Here is a 20,183-nt window from a genome sequence, read left to right as displayed (position 1 = left end):
AGCCAGTACCGGGTTCAGTCCGTTTGAACTTTTGTTTGGGAGAAAAGTAAAAGGTCCACTTGATTTAATCAAACAGAATTGGGAGCAGATCACCCAGGGTGACCCACAAGATGTTGTGACGTATATAGACACTTTAATGAATGACCTGAAGAGAAACCTAGAGCTAGCAGCAGAAAACCTGCAAGCTCAGAAGGTCAGACAGAAAACCTGGTATGACCAGAAAGCCAGGGAGAGGCACTTTAACCCAGGGGAGGAAGTGCTTTGGCTTAGGCCCTGCAAAGAGAACAAACTGCAGCTCAAATGGGCAGGACCATACAGGGTCATTTCCAAGATGTCGGACCTGAACTACCTTATAGAACAGGAGGAACACCAAGCACGGAGGGTGGTACATGTGAATGCCCTGAAACCCTACTACAGAGGGGAACAGAGGGTTTTATTTGCCATAAAAGCAGCTGAGAGTGAGGAAGCTGAATTGCCCTTCTGGGAGGGTAGAGGGGAAGTGAAATACAACCCAGATGAGGTGAAGATCAGTCCTGCACTCACCCAAGACCAGCAGCAAGAACTAAAAGTGCTGCTCACTCAATATCATAAGGTTTTTTCAAATAAGCCGGGGATAGTGAAGGGAGTGATGCATCGGATCTACACAGGGGATGCACCCCCGCAAGCAGTATCCCCGTACCGAGTGACGGGACCCTATAGGGACAAGGTGCGGAAGGAGCTGGACGAGATGCTTAAGGAGAACATAATCGTCCCCTCTTCTAGTCCTTGGTCCTCTCCCATAGTCCTGGTGGACAAGCCTGATGGGAGCATTAGATTTTGTGTAGATTACCGGAAATTAAACCGCGTAACCACTCCTGATGCCTACCCAATGCCCAGGCTAGACAACCTGATTGAAACCATAGGGGGTTGTCGGTTCATTTCATCGTTGGACCTAGTAAAGGGTTACTGGCAATTAAGGATTGATCCCAGGGATCAGGAAAAGACCGCATTTTGCAGCCCTTTCGGTCTATATGAGTTTAGAGTCCTTAGTTTTGGTCTCAGAAATGCACCAGCCACATTCCAAAGGCTGATGGACCAGACCTTAGCAGGGCTCAGTGACTTTACTGTGGCCTACATTGACGATATAGGGATCTTCAGCAATACCTGAGAAGATCACCTGAAACACCTGGAGATAGTGCTGCAGAGGATAAGTGCAGCAGGGCTAACAGTAAAGGCAAACAAGTGTCAGCTGGGTAGCCCAGAAATAAAATACTTGGGTCACATAGTAGGGGGAGGAGTGATCAAACCCCTAGAGGCCAAGATAGAAGCCGTTCGTGATTGGCCCAGACCCAACACCAAGAAAAAAGTCAAATCATTTCTTGGGTTGGTGGGCTACTACAGAAAGTTCATCCCGAGGTTTAGCAAGATGGCGACTCCGCTGACCGATCTGACGCGGAAGAAGACTGATGACCGCATCCCGTGGACCAGCGACTGTGAGGAGGCGTTCCAGAGGTTGAAGGAGGCGCTCATCCATTATCCAGTGCTGCGTGCTCCCGACTTCGACCGGGAGTTCATCATCTACACCGATGCGTCTAACAGCGGGGTAGGAGCAGTTCTTTGCCAGGAGGATGAAAATGGTGACCAGCATCCAGTGTCCTACCTGAGTAGGAAACTCCAGAAAGGTGAGAGACATTTGGCAACCGTGGAAAAGGAGTGCCTGGCCATAGTATACGCGATTCAGAAGGCCAAACCTTACATCTGGGGAAGACATTTTGTTCTGTGCACTGACCACTCACCACTGCAGTGGTTAAAGACAATGAAAACACATAATAGTAAACTTATGAGGTGGGCTTTAAACCTGCAAGATTTTGACTTTGAAGTGAAGGTGGTCAGAGGGACAATGAACTGTGTTGCTGACGCCTTGTCAAGAAGACCCGACGAGTGAAGACGGCGAAGAAACCATGGACTGTGTATATTGGTGACCAAAAGTTAAATGTACCTGTTTATTGAACAGGCTTGGTTTGTATTAATAAAGGTAACTTAATGTATTGCAAATATTAATGTATAAATGCATAAGTGATATGTTTGACCTAGAGTGAGTAAGTATGGGTTATGGGATTGTATTAGAATGTATAACTGTTTATGTGTTTTGATCCTGGTTGTTTTTTTGGAGAAAAGCACTTTAGCTTTTCCCCCGCAAAACAATTTATAAAGGGGGGAGGTGTCACATACAGCACTGATGGTACCTGTCTGTCATGGGTTTGGAGGGAAAGTTCCATCCTATGGGGAGTGGAAGGCGGGACATCAGGGGGGAGGAGCTGTACTGTATATATTTGGGGGAAGTCCTTCGTAAGAGAGCGGACGTGGAGAAGTGGAGTTGGAGTCTGTGGGTCAGACTGGGTACAACTGTTCGTCAGATAGTACATACCTGATAGGTTCAGGTTTCTATCTAGGTAGCCAGAACGGATAGGTTCAGGGTCTGTGCGTTACCTTAAAGTGTTCCGTGGGAACCAATCTGTTGTATGTGTATGATTGGGACTATACCAAGTTCCAGTATCCTACTTACCTGATCCTTTCATTTACCCTGTTTGTTTTTCAATAAACCTTGTTCTCTTGTTTATTAAAATCCATTCCTGGTCTGGGTGACTTGGGAGAGCGAATGGTTGGTGGCAGCATAACTACAGGGTGGGATACTCCAGTAGGTCTGGGGTTGCTACAGCAACTAATTTTGCACATGAGACAAGGATATAAAATAATGCCTGCCCACTCTTCACATCTCCTGTCCTTTGCTAGAGATGGGTCACATGAAACACTTCTTAAGATTTGTGGATGCTTCTTTTAGTGTATCACCTGATGAATATCCATTCCTCCTTTGTGCAATAATGAATTCCTTTTATTTTATGTTGGGGAAAGATTGCCCTTAAAAAAAGAAAGCAAGCAATATTCCTGCATGCCAAAAGAGGGCACATACTATGTAACATTCATATTCATGCATAAACACTGTCTGGTTGTGGGGAATCGCAGGATTCATTTTAGCTTCTACAAGCCAGAGTTAACTATACAACTCAGCAGCAGGAGGGATTACCTTGTGGGGAGCCTTCATGTATTTTTCCCTTTCTACTGCTTTAAAATCATTTTATTACCTACTCATATTTATTGGCAGAACGAATTTCAAGGCTATTATTGTTGTTGCTGTTGTTGTTGTTAAACCATCTACCCTGTAGTGTTTCATACTGCTTTGGATTATGTACAGCTTTGTTTCTTATGTTAAACTGCTTTTATACACATGGCAAACATTTCCATTTTTAATGGAAAAAATGCAGAGATTGGATGTTATAGGAGGAATTCACAGAATGTATGGAAAGGAGTTTTCAGTCACCAAATTCATGATAAGAAAAATCAATGGAGAACTTCATTGTTAAATGAGAATTCACATCCCTACTCTTGATGGCTCTCTGGAAAGAGTAGAACACAAACTTTGAAATTCACAATGTGTGGTTTAATTTGAATTTATAAGTTTTAGTCAGTAGTTCTCTACCCAGATGAAACTCACCATGCTCTCATGTGGAAAGCAACAAGTCAACAGGGGAGACATACCTGCTTCACATATAATCTCTAAACAGTTTGTTATCATAAAAAGGTAGTGAAAAAGCAGACTACTCATCAGGGATAGGGACGCAAATTGTGGGATTCAGTGTCAAATTGCACTTAAGTCATACCAGTGACTTGACTCAAGTGTTTTTTTCAATTACGGACTTGACTTTTGACTGAGAATTAATCCACTCCTCCCTTTTTTCTGGGGGAAAATTTGTTTTTAATAAGGAATCAGGCTTGGGGCTCAGGACTTGGTACCAGACTTTGATTTGGACTTGGTACCAAAGACTTGGACTTCGGACTTGAACCCAAAAACTTGCCAACATCCCTGCTGTTCATATTACAACAACCTTTGTGATCTACTGCCGTGTGACTGTGTGATTGAGTTCCATATTAGACCCTGCAATAAGGACTTCAAGAAAATTGAGAATGACAATTGCATTTTGGGAATGGAGACGTGCACCAGTAAAGGATATTACAGAATTAGACATGCTTTCAGAGGTACTACAGGATCAACCAAGAGACTTTGTAAAGCAAAGCTGGAAGTTGATATATAATTGGGCCCAGAAAAAGACAAGAATTTAGGGGGAAAATTAATCTGCAGCGAACCAGTGCTCACCAGAATCCTCTTGAAGATATTCCAATGACTAGACAACGGTGAAAGCTCTGATCCATAGGGGAAGGATGGATATTTAGCTGCGGGTTTTTTTGTTAATTATCTGTTAGATTGTTAACGTTTTTAAGTTTGTATGTTTAGATATGAATAAAATGTTTTTTTTTTTAAAAAGAAATAGCTGAAGTAAGCAGAAATGTGAAAAAGTGTAAACAAGATGAATCATTGAGAGGCCCAAGAACAGCATATCTACAAACTGTGTCCACCTGGGTACTCGGTCCAGCACCAATATTGCTCAGAGGGCCGGGGAGGGGGAGTTGCTATAGTCTTATAGGAGTTCTATCTCCTTGACCAGGCTTCCTATCCCTTTGAGAGGAGGTCTTGAGGGCCTGTACTGTGTGTTTGGCTTGCGAGACAGATTAGGGATTCTGTTGGTATACCGCTGCGTACCGTCTCCCTACCTGAGCTGACAGAGGTAGTCGCAGACCTGGTGTTGAGGACTCCCAGGCTGTTGGTGCTGGGGGATGTCAAAATCCATGCCAAGGCTGCCTTGACTGGGGCGGCTCAGGACTTCTTGGCCACCATGACAATCATGGGGCTGTCTCAATGTGTCATCGACACATGAGAAGGGCCACACCTTGGACCTGGTTTTCTCAACGGGACTGGAAGGTGGTAGTTTGGACGTGGAGGGGCTGGTCGTGACCCCATTGTCATGGTCAGACCACTTCCTGGTCAGGTTTAGTCTATTAGCTTCTTCTTCCCTCTACAAGGGTGGGGAATCTATTAAGATGATCCGCCACCAGAGACTAATTGATCCGGATGGTTTCCTGAATGCTCTGGGGGATTATCCATCTGTCGAAGCTCAGGTCACCCTATGGAATAGGGAGATGAACCGGGCGGTTGACACGATTGCGCCTAAGCGCCCTTTCCTTGCACGCAGAGCCCAGACAGCCCCTTGGTATACTTCTGAACTGCAGGTGATGAAGCGAGAGGGGAGACGGCTGGAGCACAGGTGGAGGAAGTCCCGCTCGGAGTCCAATCCAACACGACTTAGAGCCCATTATCGGGCCTATTTCGTGGCAATACGGCTGGCGAAACGGCAATATTTCTCCAGCCGTATTGCTTCCTCAGAATGTCGTTTAGCAGAGCTATTTCAGGTGGTCCGGGATCTTCTTCAACTGGGAAATCTGGTGGAGGTCCTGATCATCAGGTTGCTGCGATGAGTTTGCTATTCATTTTGAGGGGGAAATCGTTCAGATTCGCAGTGGGCTGGACTCCACTGTTACTGCAAAATCGGAAGATGCGTCCAGTGTGCTGTGCTTAGGTCAAATATTAATGGATGAGTTTCAATTGTTGAGACCTGAGGATGTGGACAGGGTGCTTGGATCTGTCCATTCTACCACCACTTCACTCAACCCTTGCCCATCTCGGCTAACTGGAAGATCTGCCAGGGGAGTTTGCACTTGGGTCCAGGAGGCCGTGAATGCCTCTTTGAGAGAGGGAGTGGTCCCTATCACCTTGAAAGAGGCGGTAATTCGACCACTCCTTAAAAAGCCTAACCTGGACCCAAGGCTGGTCGTTAACTACCGACCAGTGGCAAACCTCCCTTATTTGGGCAAAGTGTTGGAGCAGGTTATGGCTGGGCAACTCCAGGCGCTGCTGGATGAAATGGATTTTCTGGATCCATTTCAATCAGGTTTCAGGCTGAATTTTGGTACGGAGACTGCCTTGGTCGCCCTGTATGATGACCTTTGCCGGGAGAGAGACTGGGGGAGTGTGACCCTGTTGATACTCCTGGACCTCTCAGCGGCTTTTGACACCATTGACCATGGTGTCCTTCTGGATAGGCTGGCTGGGTTGGGGGCACTGTTTTACAGTGGTTCCACTCCTTCCTGGCTGACCGTGTCCAGAGGGTGGTGCTGGGGGACAGTTGCTCTGCCCCATGGCACTTATGTCATGGGGTTCCACAGGGCTCGATACTGTCCCCCATGCTGTTTAACATCTACATGGGAGCGGCCATCAGGAGGTTTGGGCTGAGGAGTCAGCAATATGCTGACAACACTCAGCTCTACCTGTTGTTTTCCACCAATCCAGGTGAGGCAGTTTCTGTGATGAACTCATGTCTGGACTTGATAATGGACTGGATGAGGGTTAATAAATTGCAACTCAATCCAGACAAGACGGAAGTGCTGTTAGTGGGTGCTTCGCTGGACAGGTTGGAGGGCCATTTCCCTGCTCTGAATGGGGTTACACTCCCCCTAAGGGACAGGGTCCACAGCCTGGGGGTGCTCCTGGACCCCAGTCTAACACTGGAAGCCCAGGTGGACTCGGTGGCCAGGGGCACCTTCCTTCAGCTGCGGAAATTGTACCAGCTACGGCCCTACCTGGACGAGCGGAGTCTCATAACAGTTACACACGCACTGGTAACATCCTGTATAGATTACTGCAATGTGCTTTACGTGAGGCTGCCTTTGAAGACGGTCCGGCGACTGCAACTGGTCCAGACTCGAGCTGCATGGCTGGTGAGTGGTGGGGCCGCTAGAGATCACATCAAGCCGATTCTGTTTAAGTTACATTGGTTACCAGTTGCTGCCCGGGCCCAATTCAAAGTGCTTGTTTTGACATATAAAGCCCTAAACGGCCTGGGCCCTGGATACCTAAAGGACCGCCTCCTTCCATATGAGCCTACCCGGCAGTTAAGATCTAGCCAGGGGGCCCTTTTGAAAGAGCCGTCCCTCAAGGAGGTAAGAGGGATGACTTGTAGACAAAGGGCCTGTTCGGCAGCTGCCCCCAGACTATGGAATGCCCTCCCAACTGAGATTCGTCTGGCGCCAATGTTGTTGACATTTTGGCACCAGGTCAAAATCTTCCTGTTCCAGAAGGCTTTTAATTGAAATAACATCAACTGTGGGTCCTGATGGCAATTTTAATTGTATTTTAATCATTTTATCTTTTATTGTATTTTAATTGAATTTTAATTGTTGTAAGCTGCCCAGAGACCTTTGGGTAGAGTGGGCGGCATATAAGTTAAATAAACAAACAAACAAATGATTGTCATTGCATGTGCAATGAAATCACCAGAGTGCTTTACAGACAGTGCATCAAATCATTCAGCTAAAACTCCATGTAATAGATGTCTGGACATGTAGGTAAGATCTGTTTTGGGCTGGGAATTGGTGATCTAGGGAAAAACCAGGATCTGGAAAATGACTCATCCACTAAAGAGGACTTTTTGTCAACACGTTTACGATATTTCCTATTATAAAAGTTGGGCTTTTTCCATGGCTGGTGTGTTCCCAAACAGTGCTGCAACGGACACCCACACTTTCGTGTCTACGGCCAATCACCGGGAGACAGCGAAACACACACCTTCCATCAACCTCAGGGTCAGTGTGAGTATTGGATGTGTGTGTGAGAGAGGCCTTGTGATAACTGGTATAGCATTATATGCATTGGAAAATATAATAAATGTACATGAATAGTACTACTACAATTGGTTGTTCAGTCTCTTTTTAAATCCTCTTGGGAACTCGGATCTCTCCATTAAAGTAAAGGACCATACTCTTAAGTGTGGTAACATCCGTACCAGCAGGACCAGCTAAGGACTGCTTCACTTTTGTCTACAGGGCTTGGCTGTGATGTTCTCTGTTCTGATCATCATTATGTGATAACACATGACTGTGACCAAAAGCCAGAAGTGCCAAGAATATAACCCCGAGTTTCATCTAATTTATCACATTTTCTCTTGTTTCGGTTTATATGCAGAGTTTTCCCAGCTGATTTCCCTGCAACCAAAACTGTTATCAAACTGCTGCAGACTGAAAAAGTCTCTCTGCAAGTAGTCTGCCTGGCCTCAAGTATCATCTGAGCTCCTTAGTTTGGATGAAGAAGATCAAAATGGTGTCTCCCAGTACTAGGAAAATGTTAATGATGCCTTCAAGTCTCTGGATGGCCCTGGATGTAGGCGTAGCACCCTCTTATGATAGCATTCACCCTCTCACTTGTTAAGTGAATCTTCTATCTCTGTCTTGGATATGTCAGATGGCCAAAGTGGTAAAGGGAAGCTAACCAAACAAAATTACTTTTATTTAAAGAATTTAAAGAAAATGCAAGCTGGGATCTTAGGAACAGAAACTCAACTCTACTTACAAATTTGTCTGGTGGAGCTGACAGGCTCCTTCCTCTTTGAACACTTTTAATTGACTTTACATATTGAATGCAGTACCTTCAGTGTCATCTTTTAAGATTTTAAATAGTTCAACTGGAATGCCATCACCTCCACTGGCCTTGTTGTTAGCCAGGCTTTCTAAGGCCCATTTGACTTCACTCTCCAGGATGTCTGGCTCAAGGTCAGCAACCACACTATCTAGGTTGTCCAGGATATCCAAAACTTTCTGGTATAATTCCTCTGTGTATTCTTGCCACATCTTCTTGATATCTTCTGCTTCTGTAAGGTCCCTCCCACTTTTCTCCTTTATCATGTCCATCTTTGCACAAAATATCTCCCATTTTCCTGATATCTGGTTTTTCTTTTCTATTATTTTCCTCTATTTCTTTGCATTGTTCATTTAAGAAGATCTTGGTTTTTTTGATGTTGGGCTTCAGACCGTTATTTGGACTCTCCTCTTTCACCCTCATCAAGAGGTTCTTTAATTCCTCCTCACTTTCTCCCATCAGAATGGTATCATCTGCATATTGGACGTTGTGGATATTTCCTCCGGCAATCTTAATTCTGGCTTGGGATTCCTCCAGTCCGTCCCTTCGCATGATGTATTTTGCATATGTTAAACAAGCCGGGGGAACGATATACAGCCCTGTCGTACTCCTTTCCCATTTTTGAACCAATCAGTTGTTCCATATACAGTTCTAACTGTTGCTTCCTGTCCCATGTATAGGTTTCTCAGGAGTCAGATAAGGTGGTCAGGCACTACCTTTTCTTAAAGAACTTACCATAGTTTGTTATGGTCCACACAGTCAAAGACTTTTGCATAGTCAATGAAGCAGAAGTAGATGTTTTTCTGGAACTCTCTAGCTTTCTCCATAATCCAGCACATATTAGCAATTTGGTCCCTAGTTCCTCTGCCACTTCGAAATCCAGCTTGTACTTCTGGGAGTTCTCAGTCCACATACTGCTGAAACCTACCTTGTAGGATTTTGAGCATAACCTTGCTAGTGTGTGAAATGAGTATAATTGTACGGTAGTTGGAGCATTCTTTGGCACTGTCCTTTTTTGAGATTGGGATGTAGACTGATCTTTTCTACTCCTTTGGCCACTGTTGACTTTTCCAAACTTGCTGGCATCAACCCTGAGTGCTCACTGGAAGGACACAGCCTGAAGCTGAGGCTCCAATACTTTGGCCATCTCATGAGAAGAGAAGACTCCCTGGAGAAGACCCTTATGTTAGGAAAGTGTGAAGGCAAGAGGAGAAGGGGACGACAGAGGATGAGGTGGTTGGACAGCTACCAACATGAATTTGACCCAAATCCGGGAGGCAGTGGAAGACAGCAGGGCCTGGCATGCTCTGGTCCATGAGGTCATGAAGAGTTGGACACGACTAAACGACATGTTCCAGATGGAGGGACTACACCAAAGAAGGAATTCTCTTGGAGAACCTGAGATCAGACACTGTAGCTATTAAACAGGAATCTTTGTGGCATATTGGCAGGCAATGAAGAAGTACAGAAAAGTGGCAGATAGTTTTGTCTTGACATCTGATCCTGTCAAGCTTGAGGCTCTTTTATCTTTAAAAGCACCACATGTGCTTTAAAAAAACAGAATGCCTTTGTACAATGTATGTTTTGCAAGTATGACTCTAAAGACTCCACCTTGAAAAAAAAAAGCTATTTTTGCTTACCAATACAGTGGTGCCTTGCAAGACGAATGCTTCGCGGGACGAAAAACTCGCAAGACGAATGGTTTTGGTGATGGGGTTGATGACTTGCAAGATGAATGTTCCTATGGCCGTGCTTCGCAAGATGAATTTTTCCCTTTTTTGTTCCTGCCTCATATTTGCTGATTTTAAAATGTTTTTATGATGTTTAAAAAGTTAACGGTTTTTGATTGAAATTTTTGAAATCATCTGCGCAATATGTATGGCTTTAAAGAGCACTTAATAAACCCTTTGTAAACCAAATTTAACTTTGTATTCACAAAGGCTTTCACGGCTAATGGTTGTTGTGGGTTTTTCGGGCTCTTTGGCCGTGTTTGAAGTTTGTTCTTCCTAACATTTCGCCAGTCTCTGTGGCCGGCATCTTCAGAGGACAGCACTTTTTTGGCCCTAGGATTGCATTAATTAGATTTCAATACATTCCTATGGGAATACCTGTTTTGCAAGATGAATTTTTCGCAAGACAACATTAACAGTGGAACGAATTAAATTCGTCTTGTGAGGCACCACTGTATATCAATTTCCTGCAGTAATAAACTAGCAACAGCTATATATTATGCAATATTATTTTTGTATGGTCATTGTAAAAGAAAAATAATTTGTGTTCCTAAAATTAACTTACAGGGATTCCTTGAGATCCTCGGTCACCTTTCACTCCAGGTGTTCCAGCTGGTCCTGCCCAACCTGAGCTTCCTTTTTCTCCTTTTGCTCCTGCTAGCCCTGGAACACCTGGAGATCCCTGGGGCCCAGGTAGCCCTAAAACAGAAATGGGGGAAAAAGATTAGCAATGTTCAAAAGTGAAAATGCATGACTGTTGTTCAGAAAAAAAATACTTAGGAGGATGGATAATGCTTCAAAATGATCAATATAGGCTTTGGCAATTCTGATTATTTGACTTGAGGATGCTTGAAGCAACAACATTAAGAGATGACATAATTTTTCAACAGTTACAGTTAACTGTTGTTGTTTAGAAAACAAAATGCACTGAATCCCTGATGACAAAAGTATTACACTCTGGGGTTCCTTCAATCAATATATATAACATTTTCATTTTAGTACAAAAACCTGTCCCTCACTTTAAATATGTTTTATTTAAAACGTATTTTAAAAAATTAAATACATTTTTCTAATTGCTTAAAAAGCAATATAGATATTTTAGAAATTCCTTCTTCTGATCTTAATTTTTTTTGCACTGTTTACTGCAAACAAAATATCAGCCTGATATCACCCACCATAATTTTCCAGCTGTTAAACATTTCTAATTCATCTTTGAATTAGAAGGAAGGCTCTTGTGGAATACTTTTAATCCTAAGGAAGCCTTTAGGGGCTATAGAACAGGATAAGGAGTTCTTAATTTCTCAAAATTGGCAATTAGTTTGGGAAATTAAAGACTCCCCTCCTGAACCGCACTCCATGATGGCTTTACGATGAAGAAAAGGATTTCATGGAAGCCTTGGGACCTTCAGGAAGAAAGGATTAGAAATGTTTTATTACAAAAAAAAATGATCAAGTTCCATGAATGGGATTTCAAACAATACGTGTAATATAAAATTTGCATATAATATGTATAATACAATATGGAATACTTAAAGAGACTAGGAAAATCTCGTGCTGATTTGAAAATATGTGTGAACATTGACAGTCATGCTGTTTGGAAAGTTTGTCTTAAGCCATTCACAGATTTCCCTTTCATGGATTGCTGCCTTGTCGTGGCAAAGGGGCTTTAGTAACTCAGTGAAGCTATGGGCCACCTAAGACGGACAGGGCATAGTGGAGAGTTCTGACTAAACGCAATCCACCTGGATTCACAAGAGGCGACTCTACATATGGAAATCACCGGATGGGCAATATCGTAATCAGATTGACTATATTCTCTGCAGCCAAAGATGGAGAAGCTCTATACAGTCAGCAAAAACAAGACCTGGAGCTGACTGTGGCTCTGATCATCAGCTTCTCATAGCAAAATTCAAGCTTAAACTGAAGAGAGTAGGAAAAACCACTGGGCTAGTCTGGTATAATCTAAACCAATTCCCTTATGAATACACAGTGGAAGTGAAGAACAGATGTAAGGAATTAGGTTTGGTGGACAGAGTGCCTGAAGAACTTTGAATAGAAGCTCGTAACACTGTACAGGAGGCAGCAACAAAAACCATCCCAAAGAAAAGGAAATGCAAGAAAGCAAAGTGGCTGTCCAACAAGACCTTACAAATAGCAGAGAAGGGAAACAAAATGCAAGGGAGATAAAGAAAGTTACAGAAAATTGAATGCAGACTTTGTAAGAATAGCAAGGAGAGACAAGAGGGCCTTCTTAAATGAGCAATGCAAAGAAATAGAGGAAAATAATTGAAAAGGAAAAACCAGAGATCTGTTCAGGAAAATCGGAGATGTTAAAGGAACATTTTGTGCAAAGATGAACATGATAAAGGACAAAAATGGTATGGACCTAACAGAAGCAGAAGACATCAAGAAGAGGTGGCAAGAATACACAGAGGAACTATACTAGAAAGATTTGGATATCCTGGACAACCCAGATAGTGTGGTTGCTGACCTAGAGCCAGACATCCTGGAGAGTGAGGTCAAGTGGGCCTTAGAAAGCCTGGCTAACAACAAGGCCAGTGGAGGTGATGGCATCCCAGTGGAACTATTTAAAATCTTAAAAGATGACGTTGTTAAAGTGCTACATTCAATATGCCAGCAAGTTTGGAAAACTCAACAGTGGCCAGAGGACTAGAAAAGATCAGTCTACATCCCAATCTCAAAAAAGGACAGTGCCAAAGAATGCTCCAACTACCGTACAATTACACTTATTTCCCACACTAGCAAGGTTATGGTCAAAATCCTCCAAGGCAGGCTTCAGCAGTATGTGGACCAAGAACTCCCAGAAGTACAAGCTGGATTTCGAAGGGGCAGAGGAACTAGGGACCAAATTGCTAATATGCACTGGATTATGGAGAAAGTCAGAGAGTTCCAGAAAACATCTACTGCTTCATTGACTACCCAAAAACCTTTGACTGTGTGGACCAAAGCAAACTATGGCAAGTCCTTAAAGAAATGGGAGTGCCAGACCACCTTATCTACCTCTTGAGAAACCTATATGTGGGACAGAAAGCAACAGTTAGAACTGGATATGGAGACACTGATTGGTTCAAAATTGGGAAAGGAGTAAGACAAGGCTGGATATTGTTCCCCTGCTTATTCAACTTATATGCAGAATACATGATGCGAAAGGCCGAACTGGAGGAATCCCAAACCGGAATTAAGATTGCCGGAAGAAATATCAACAACCTCTGATGGCAGAAAGTGAGGAGGAATTGAAGAATCTTGTAATGAGGGTGAAAGAGGAGAGCACAAAAATGGTCTGAAGCTCAACATCAAAAAAACTAAGATCATGTCCACTGGTCCCATCACCTCCTGGCAAATAGAACGGGAAGATATGGAGGCAGTGACAGATTTCACTTTCTTGGGCTCCATGATCACTGCAGATTGAGACAGCAGCCCCGAAATTAAAAGATGCCTGCTTCTTGGGAGGAAAGCGATGACAAACCTCGATAGCATCTTAAAAAGCAGAGACATCACCTTGCCAACAAAAGTCCAAATAGTCAAAGCTATGGTTTTCCCTGTAGTGATGTACGGAAGTTAGAGTTTGACCATAAAGAAAGCTGACTGCCAAAAAATTGATGCTTTTGAATTGTGGTGCTGGAGGAGGCTCTTGAGAGTCCCCTGGACTGCAAGGAGAATTAACCTATCCATTTTGAAGGAAATCAACCCTGAGTGATCACTGGAAGGACAGATCCTGAAGCTGAGGCTCCAATAATTTGGCCATCTCATGAGAAGAGCAGACTCCCTGGAAAAGACATTCATGTTGGGAAAGTGTGAAGGCATGAGGAGAACGGGATGACAGAGGATGAGATGGTTGGACAGTGTCATCGAAGCGAGCAATATGAATCTAACTCAACTCCGGGAGGCAGTGGAAGACAGGAGGGCCTGGTGTGCCCTGGTCTATGGGGTCACGAAGAGTCGAACACGACTAAACGACTAAACAACAACAATTCACAGATTTAAGCCGTTTATCCAGCATTGGCTCTTACCTTGCAGCCCAGGTCGACCTTGGGGTCCGCGGTCACCTTTAGGACCCGCTCCAGCTCTGCCTGGTAATCCAGGAATGCCCGGTTGGCCAGGGGGACCTTGTGGACCAATAAATCCTGGTTCTCCTTTTACACCAGGAATTCCTGGGCTTCCTGGAGTTCCTGGAAAACCCACATCTCCTTTTGGACCTAGGAATGCAAATTATCTGCTTTGTGATTTGATCACCAGGACAAAATAATTTCACAGGAAAAATAAAATGGTCCTGAATAAAGTGTAATTTTAATCTTTTCTCACAATGCCAAAAGACCTGTGTTAGAAAGAAATTTGAAATTGATCAGAAATAGTTGGGTTGTGATACCAAGTAGAAAGAGAAGCCCAGTACCAATTTTGCTGTTTAAAACTTTCAGATTTTTGTTCTGCAATGTACACTGGCATTCATTACTCTCTGAATGTCTGTAGCTGTTTGTGCAGGCCTTCCATTCATGCCTGATATTATCAGCTCACACTTTCTACAGGTTGCAAACCTACTGTAATAATGTTGCTTCTGTGTGAAGCTAACATAAATTTTTTTCACTCACATTTGTGAAATGCAATAAAAATATTTATTTTCCCACAATCTATCAGAGGTTTGATCAAAAAGACTTGTTCTTGTTCCTTTGAATTCACAATCCATGCGTTCTTTTGCAACATTAGAAATTACAGTCTCAGTGACTAATGTATGTATCTGTTTTTCAGAGCTGAATATATTACTTGACTGATGGGAATGATCAAAGGTGGTGTCTCTGCCGTTACCAAAGGAAAGAAGACAGACAGGACTATCTGACACTGCACAGTGCAGCTGCTACAAGGATGCAGATAATAAATTTATTAGCCTGCGCCTGGTGCTACTAGCTACTAGTCAGGCACAATACCTGAACAATGGAGCCCTTTGCCTTTGCCAAGGTATGCCTTCAGATTATTTTAGTGATACTCTTTCACCCTAATAGTCTCTAAAAAATGAATCCCTGCTGGTGTGTTTCACCATGCTCATGAGCTCCAGTAACATTTTATTTTGGGGAAGACTGAATGAAAGGGTTTTCCTGAGATATGCATATTTGGCAAAGTTAAGTGCTTGGCTGAGGCACTGAAATTACATTTACGTACTCTTACTTTCAGGCACACACTTTCTTTTATACTACATTTTAACTTACTTTACTATATATTTAGTATAAATTAGCTAATTAATAAAGGCAGATTTGTTACTTAAATTGCTATCATTCGAATGTCCCACTAATATATTATATACATATAGTTATAACTAATGAGAAGGCTGGTGCTGCATTGCACTTAATAACTAAAGCCTGTCTTCTGAGTTCTGATTATATTTTTTCAAATCGTTTCTTCAGTATAGTGAGCAGAGAATTATTTTTAACTGTGTCATTTGACAAAGGTCTTTGGCAACTTTCTCACTGATCAATACAGAAACCATGATTTTTGCAGCAGGTAATACAAGTTTCTTTATCTACTGTATGCAGTTTTCTTTCTGGCTTTTCTTATTTGTTGAGAAATGTCAATGAGCAATAAAAATTCAAGATTATTAGCTAGAATGTGCAAAAATAGAAGATTAAAAATACGATTGGGGTAATTAAAGATAGAACAGGCAAGAGGTGCAATTAGTTAGTTAGGCATCCTTCAGTCTCGAAAGACTATGGTAGCGTGCTCTGTATGGAGGGCTTGGAACAGCGCCTAGTGTGGCTGAGAAGGCCAATTCGAGAGTGACAGTCCCTTCCACACTGAAGACAAATCCATTCTGTCCCCTGTCCGGCTCCCTGGTTTTGCTGCTTTTGTGACTTCCTCTTTGCCTCGGCCTGCTGGGCAAGGGTCTCTTCAAATTGGGAGAGGCCGTGATGCACTGCCTGCCTCCAGGCTGAACGCTCAGATGTCAGGTTTTCCCATCTGTTGAGGTCTATTCCTAAGGCCTTCAGATCTCGCTTGCAGATGTCCTTGTATCGCAGTTGTGGTCTCCCTCTGGGGCGCTTTCCCTGCACTAATTCTCCGACCATCAGCCATTCTCACGACGTGCCCGAGCCAACGTAGACATCGCTGTTTCAGTAATGTGTTCATGCTGAAGATTCCAGCTCGTTCTAGGACTGCTCTGTTTGGAACTTTGTCCTGCCAGGCGATGCCAAAAATCCGTCGGAGGCAACGCATATGGAAGGTGTTCAGCTTCCTCTCCTGCCGTGCACAAAGGGTCCAGGACTCACTGCAGTACAGGAGTGTGCTTAGAACACAGGCTCTATAAACCTGGATCTTCGTATGTGTCGTCAGCTTCTTATTGAGCCATACTCAATATGGTAAGAGGTGCAATATAATGAAGGATAAATTGCAGATTTTTCAAGAATTATATCAGAAATTATATAAAGGAAACAACGTACTGAAAGAGGATATAGAAAATTATATAAATGATTATTTTAAAACCAATTTATTAAAATGTGACAAAATTATATTATATTAGAAGAAGAGATTAAAGAAGAAGAAATTACTGAAGTCATTAATAAATTGAAAAATGGTAAAACACCAGGCTTTGATGGATTGGGTTCAGAATATTATAAACATTTTTGTTCCATTTTGATACCTAACTTAAAAATGCTTTATAATAAAATATTGGAAGGGGAGACATTGCTACCTTCTGGGAAACATTCATTAACAATTCTTATTCCAAAACCTAACAAAGATTTAACAGACGTGGCATCTTACAGGCTTATATCTCTAACAAATCAAGAAACTAAGATTTTTACTGCTATATTAGTAAATAGATTAAATAGATTTATAGCAAATTATATTAAAGAGGACCAATGTAGCTTTATAAAGGGAAGACAAATGGATAATTTAACTAGGTGAGTTTTGAATATTATATATGAGGCAGAAAAGGAAAAAACAAAGGAAGTGTTTTATCACTAGACATATTTAAGGCCTTTGATTGTGTGGTACGGTTGACATTAAAGCTGCTTTTAAAGGGCTGGGGATTTGGTAGAACATTTATTGGGGTTATAGATCAATTATATTCAGAAAATACCTCAGAAATAATAATTAATGACTGTTTAACAGAACGGATTTTTCTAGAATGAGGTACAAGACAAGGCTGTTCACTTTCACCAATATTGTTTTCTATGATTATATGTTAGCTAATGCAATAAGAAAAGGACATAATTAAGATTAATTTATTTGATGATTCATTATTAACCATTAAAAACCCATTAAAAGTATGGATAGAATTACAAATCAGAAAAATTTGGGGAAATAACAGATTAACTATTAATTGGCAAAAACACAAGTAATGATATTTAATTACAATAAATATGAACAAGAAAAATTTGTAAATAAATATCATTTTAAAATGTGCACTTATATTAAATATTTAGGTATAAATATAGTTAAAGTGACTCAAAAATTAAAGGAGCAAAATTTCAATTAATTAGAAAGTGATATTAAGGATAAATTGCAGGAATATTCTAAATTGAAACTATTGTGGTTTGGGAGAATTGCTATGGTCAAAATGAAAATATTACCAAGAATAACTTCTTTATTTAGGATGTTCCCAATACAATTAGAAGAAGAAGATTTTAAGTATTGGCAGGGACTAATGAATGGATTTTGTAATCAAGGTAAAAAATCAAGAATAAATAAAAGATATTGGTACATGGCTCAAAAAACTGAGCTTTAGGTATTCCTAATATAAAAAGTATTATATAGCTAATCAACTAAGATTTATTGGAGATATTATATATAACAAAGGAAGATTAATTTGGTGGGATATGGAGTCCTCAGAAATACATGGGAATATTGAAAAATATTTGTTTAATGTAGTAAAAAGAAATATAATAAATCAGGTGAACAACCCCTTCTTAAGAAACATGTTAAATGTCTGGAACAGATAAAAAAAGAAGTTATGTCCCATTACTTCACCACTAAAATTAGTGACCGAAATAGAAAATTTCCCAGCAAACTTGAAAGGTTTGTTGATTTGTTTAAGAATAAAAAAAGTTGCCAGATTGAAGGATTGGGTGATTAAAATGAGATTGAAGGATCAGATTCTAGTTAAGCTTCAAATTAATAAATTATCATGGTATAATTATATCCAATTAGACAGATGGATTAATGAATGGCAAATGTAGAGAATGTACTAAGTATGAACAATTTCTATCATCACATGCAGAAGGATGCTTTGAGGAAGGAGTTAGTAAGTAGAGTGTATAACCTAATTTTGGATCAGGAGGAAAATGAGGCTGAAACAGAAGGATTGAAATCAATTTGGGAACATGATTTAAAGACAGAAATCAGAACAGAAGATTGGACAAAAATTTGGAAGATGAGAGTTTTAAGATAATGTTTAAGGAAATATGTAATATCTTTGGAAAAGAATTTAATCCTAAAATTGCTTTGCTGTCAACTCTTTTGACCCTATGTCCAATAGGGAGATGAAAACCCCTCTCAATGAATAACTAGTGCCAGTACTTTTAAACAAATGTGAAGGCAGGACTGATCTACTGCAGGATTCCCTGACCACCCCCACCATTATATCTTATATTTGTATAAAATATAAGATATAAAAGTTTGAATAGGGTCATGGTCTACTGAGGAAACAGAGTTGGTAAACTGCCACCCAGGAGAAAGAGAACAGGAATTGATGGTACAAATTTTTATAGTACAATGAGGTCTCGACCTATGGAATTAATCCATATTGGAACGGAGTCTGTAGGTCGAATTGAAAACCAATTAATCCATACACCACCCAAGAAACAACCCCCCAGACAAACATAAAATTAAAAATACTTAAAAAAAAATCACCTCACCTTTTTGTAGTCTTCAAGTGGTCCCCCGCCGCCACCATCGCTGCTGTTGGAGGACTCTGAGGGCTTCGCCGCGGCTGCCGGAGGCCTCTCAGAGGTCCCCGCCGCCGCCGATAGTGCTTCGGAGGGACTATCGGCGGCAGTGGTGGGGGACATCCAAGAGGTCTCCCATGGTGGGGGGGAGGCCTTCGGAGGTTCCCGTGCCGCTGCTGCTGGGCGCCACGCCGGGCAACCCCAGCCATGCTCGGACTCCCAGGAGTCCAAGCATGGCTGGGGTTGCCCAGAGCAGCTTGGCTTCCAGCAGCAGTGGCCGGGGACCTCCAGATGCCTTCCAGACAGAGAACCAATGGAAGGCATCAGAAGAACCCCCCACCCTGCTGCTGCCGCCGCTGCTGCTGGAAGTCTTCGGAGCTCTCAAAGGGCTTCCTCCAATGTCGGGGGGGGGGAAGCCCTTTGAGACCTCCAAAGGCAAACAGACAGAGAGAAAGGGCTGGAAATTCAAATTTCCCACCCTTTCTCCCTGCCTTTTTGCCTTCGCAGCTTGCCACCCGACATCAGAGGAAGCCCTATCGAAGGCTCCGAAGCACTATCGGCGGTGGCGGGGGACCTCCGAGATGCTTCCCATGGTGGCAGAGAAGCCCTGCAAGGCATCCAGAGGCATGACCTACGGCCTACGGACTGGAAGGGGGAGGTGGGGAAAGCGCCAAATTTGAATGTGGTGCTTTCCCTGACTCCCCCTTCTGGTCCGTAGGTCGATTCTCTGGCCGCAAGTCGAAGTTTAATTTTGCGGCCTGAGAAGTCCGTAGGTTGAAAAGCACGTATGTGGACCCGTAAATCGAGACCCCACTGTATTATATTTAGAGAATATGCCTACATCTTTGGGATACAAGAAAAGGTGGGCCCAAAGAGGCCTTCCTGTGAACCACAGGCACACTCAGCAAAATCCTTTTCTAAAAGTAGCATCAGCCAAAGATTTCATATCTTAAAATGCTTGGGAAAGGTGCTTTGCTTAAAATACTGGGCAAGGAGGCTCTGAAAGTTGCCCTTAGTTTCCTTCCTTCCACAGAGGCATTGCTCCCAAAAGTTGTGGTAGTTGTCCTCCTGATGGAATGCACTGTAATCCTAATGGGGAGGGAGGACTTCCTATAGGAATAATACACCTTTTCAATCATTGTTCCAGAAGCAGTTGTCCTG

The 20,183-nt window shown here is 42.3% G+C and overlaps 1 protein-coding gene across 2 annotated transcripts in view; it reads right to left on the bottom strand.

Moving 5' to 3' along the window:
• COL4A1 (collagen type IV alpha 1 chain) overlaps positions 1-20,183 on the bottom strand; it is a 389,221-nt gene that overhangs the window by 58,686 nt on the left and 310,352 nt on the right. For both annotated transcript variants that reach the window (XM_072992788.2, XM_072992838.2), the window contains exons 42-43: positions 14,163-14,348; positions 10,697-10,830 (exon numbers count right to left, since the gene is read on the bottom strand). In XM_072992788.2, the coding sequence (XP_072848889.1) occupies positions 10,697-10,830; positions 14,163-14,348 (320 nt within the window). The remainder of the gene's footprint in view (positions 1-10,696; positions 10,831-14,162; positions 14,349-20,183) is intronic.

The sequence above is a fragment of the Pogona vitticeps genome, chromosome 1, assembly GCF_051106095.1.
Source record: "Pogona vitticeps strain Pit_001003342236 chromosome 1, PviZW2.1, whole genome shotgun sequence".
NCBI classification, from domain to species: domain Eukaryota; kingdom Metazoa; phylum Chordata; class Lepidosauria; order Squamata; family Agamidae; genus Pogona; species Pogona vitticeps.
Note: the sequence above shows the minus strand (reverse complement) of the source record. Positions and strands in the feature narration are given on the sequence as shown.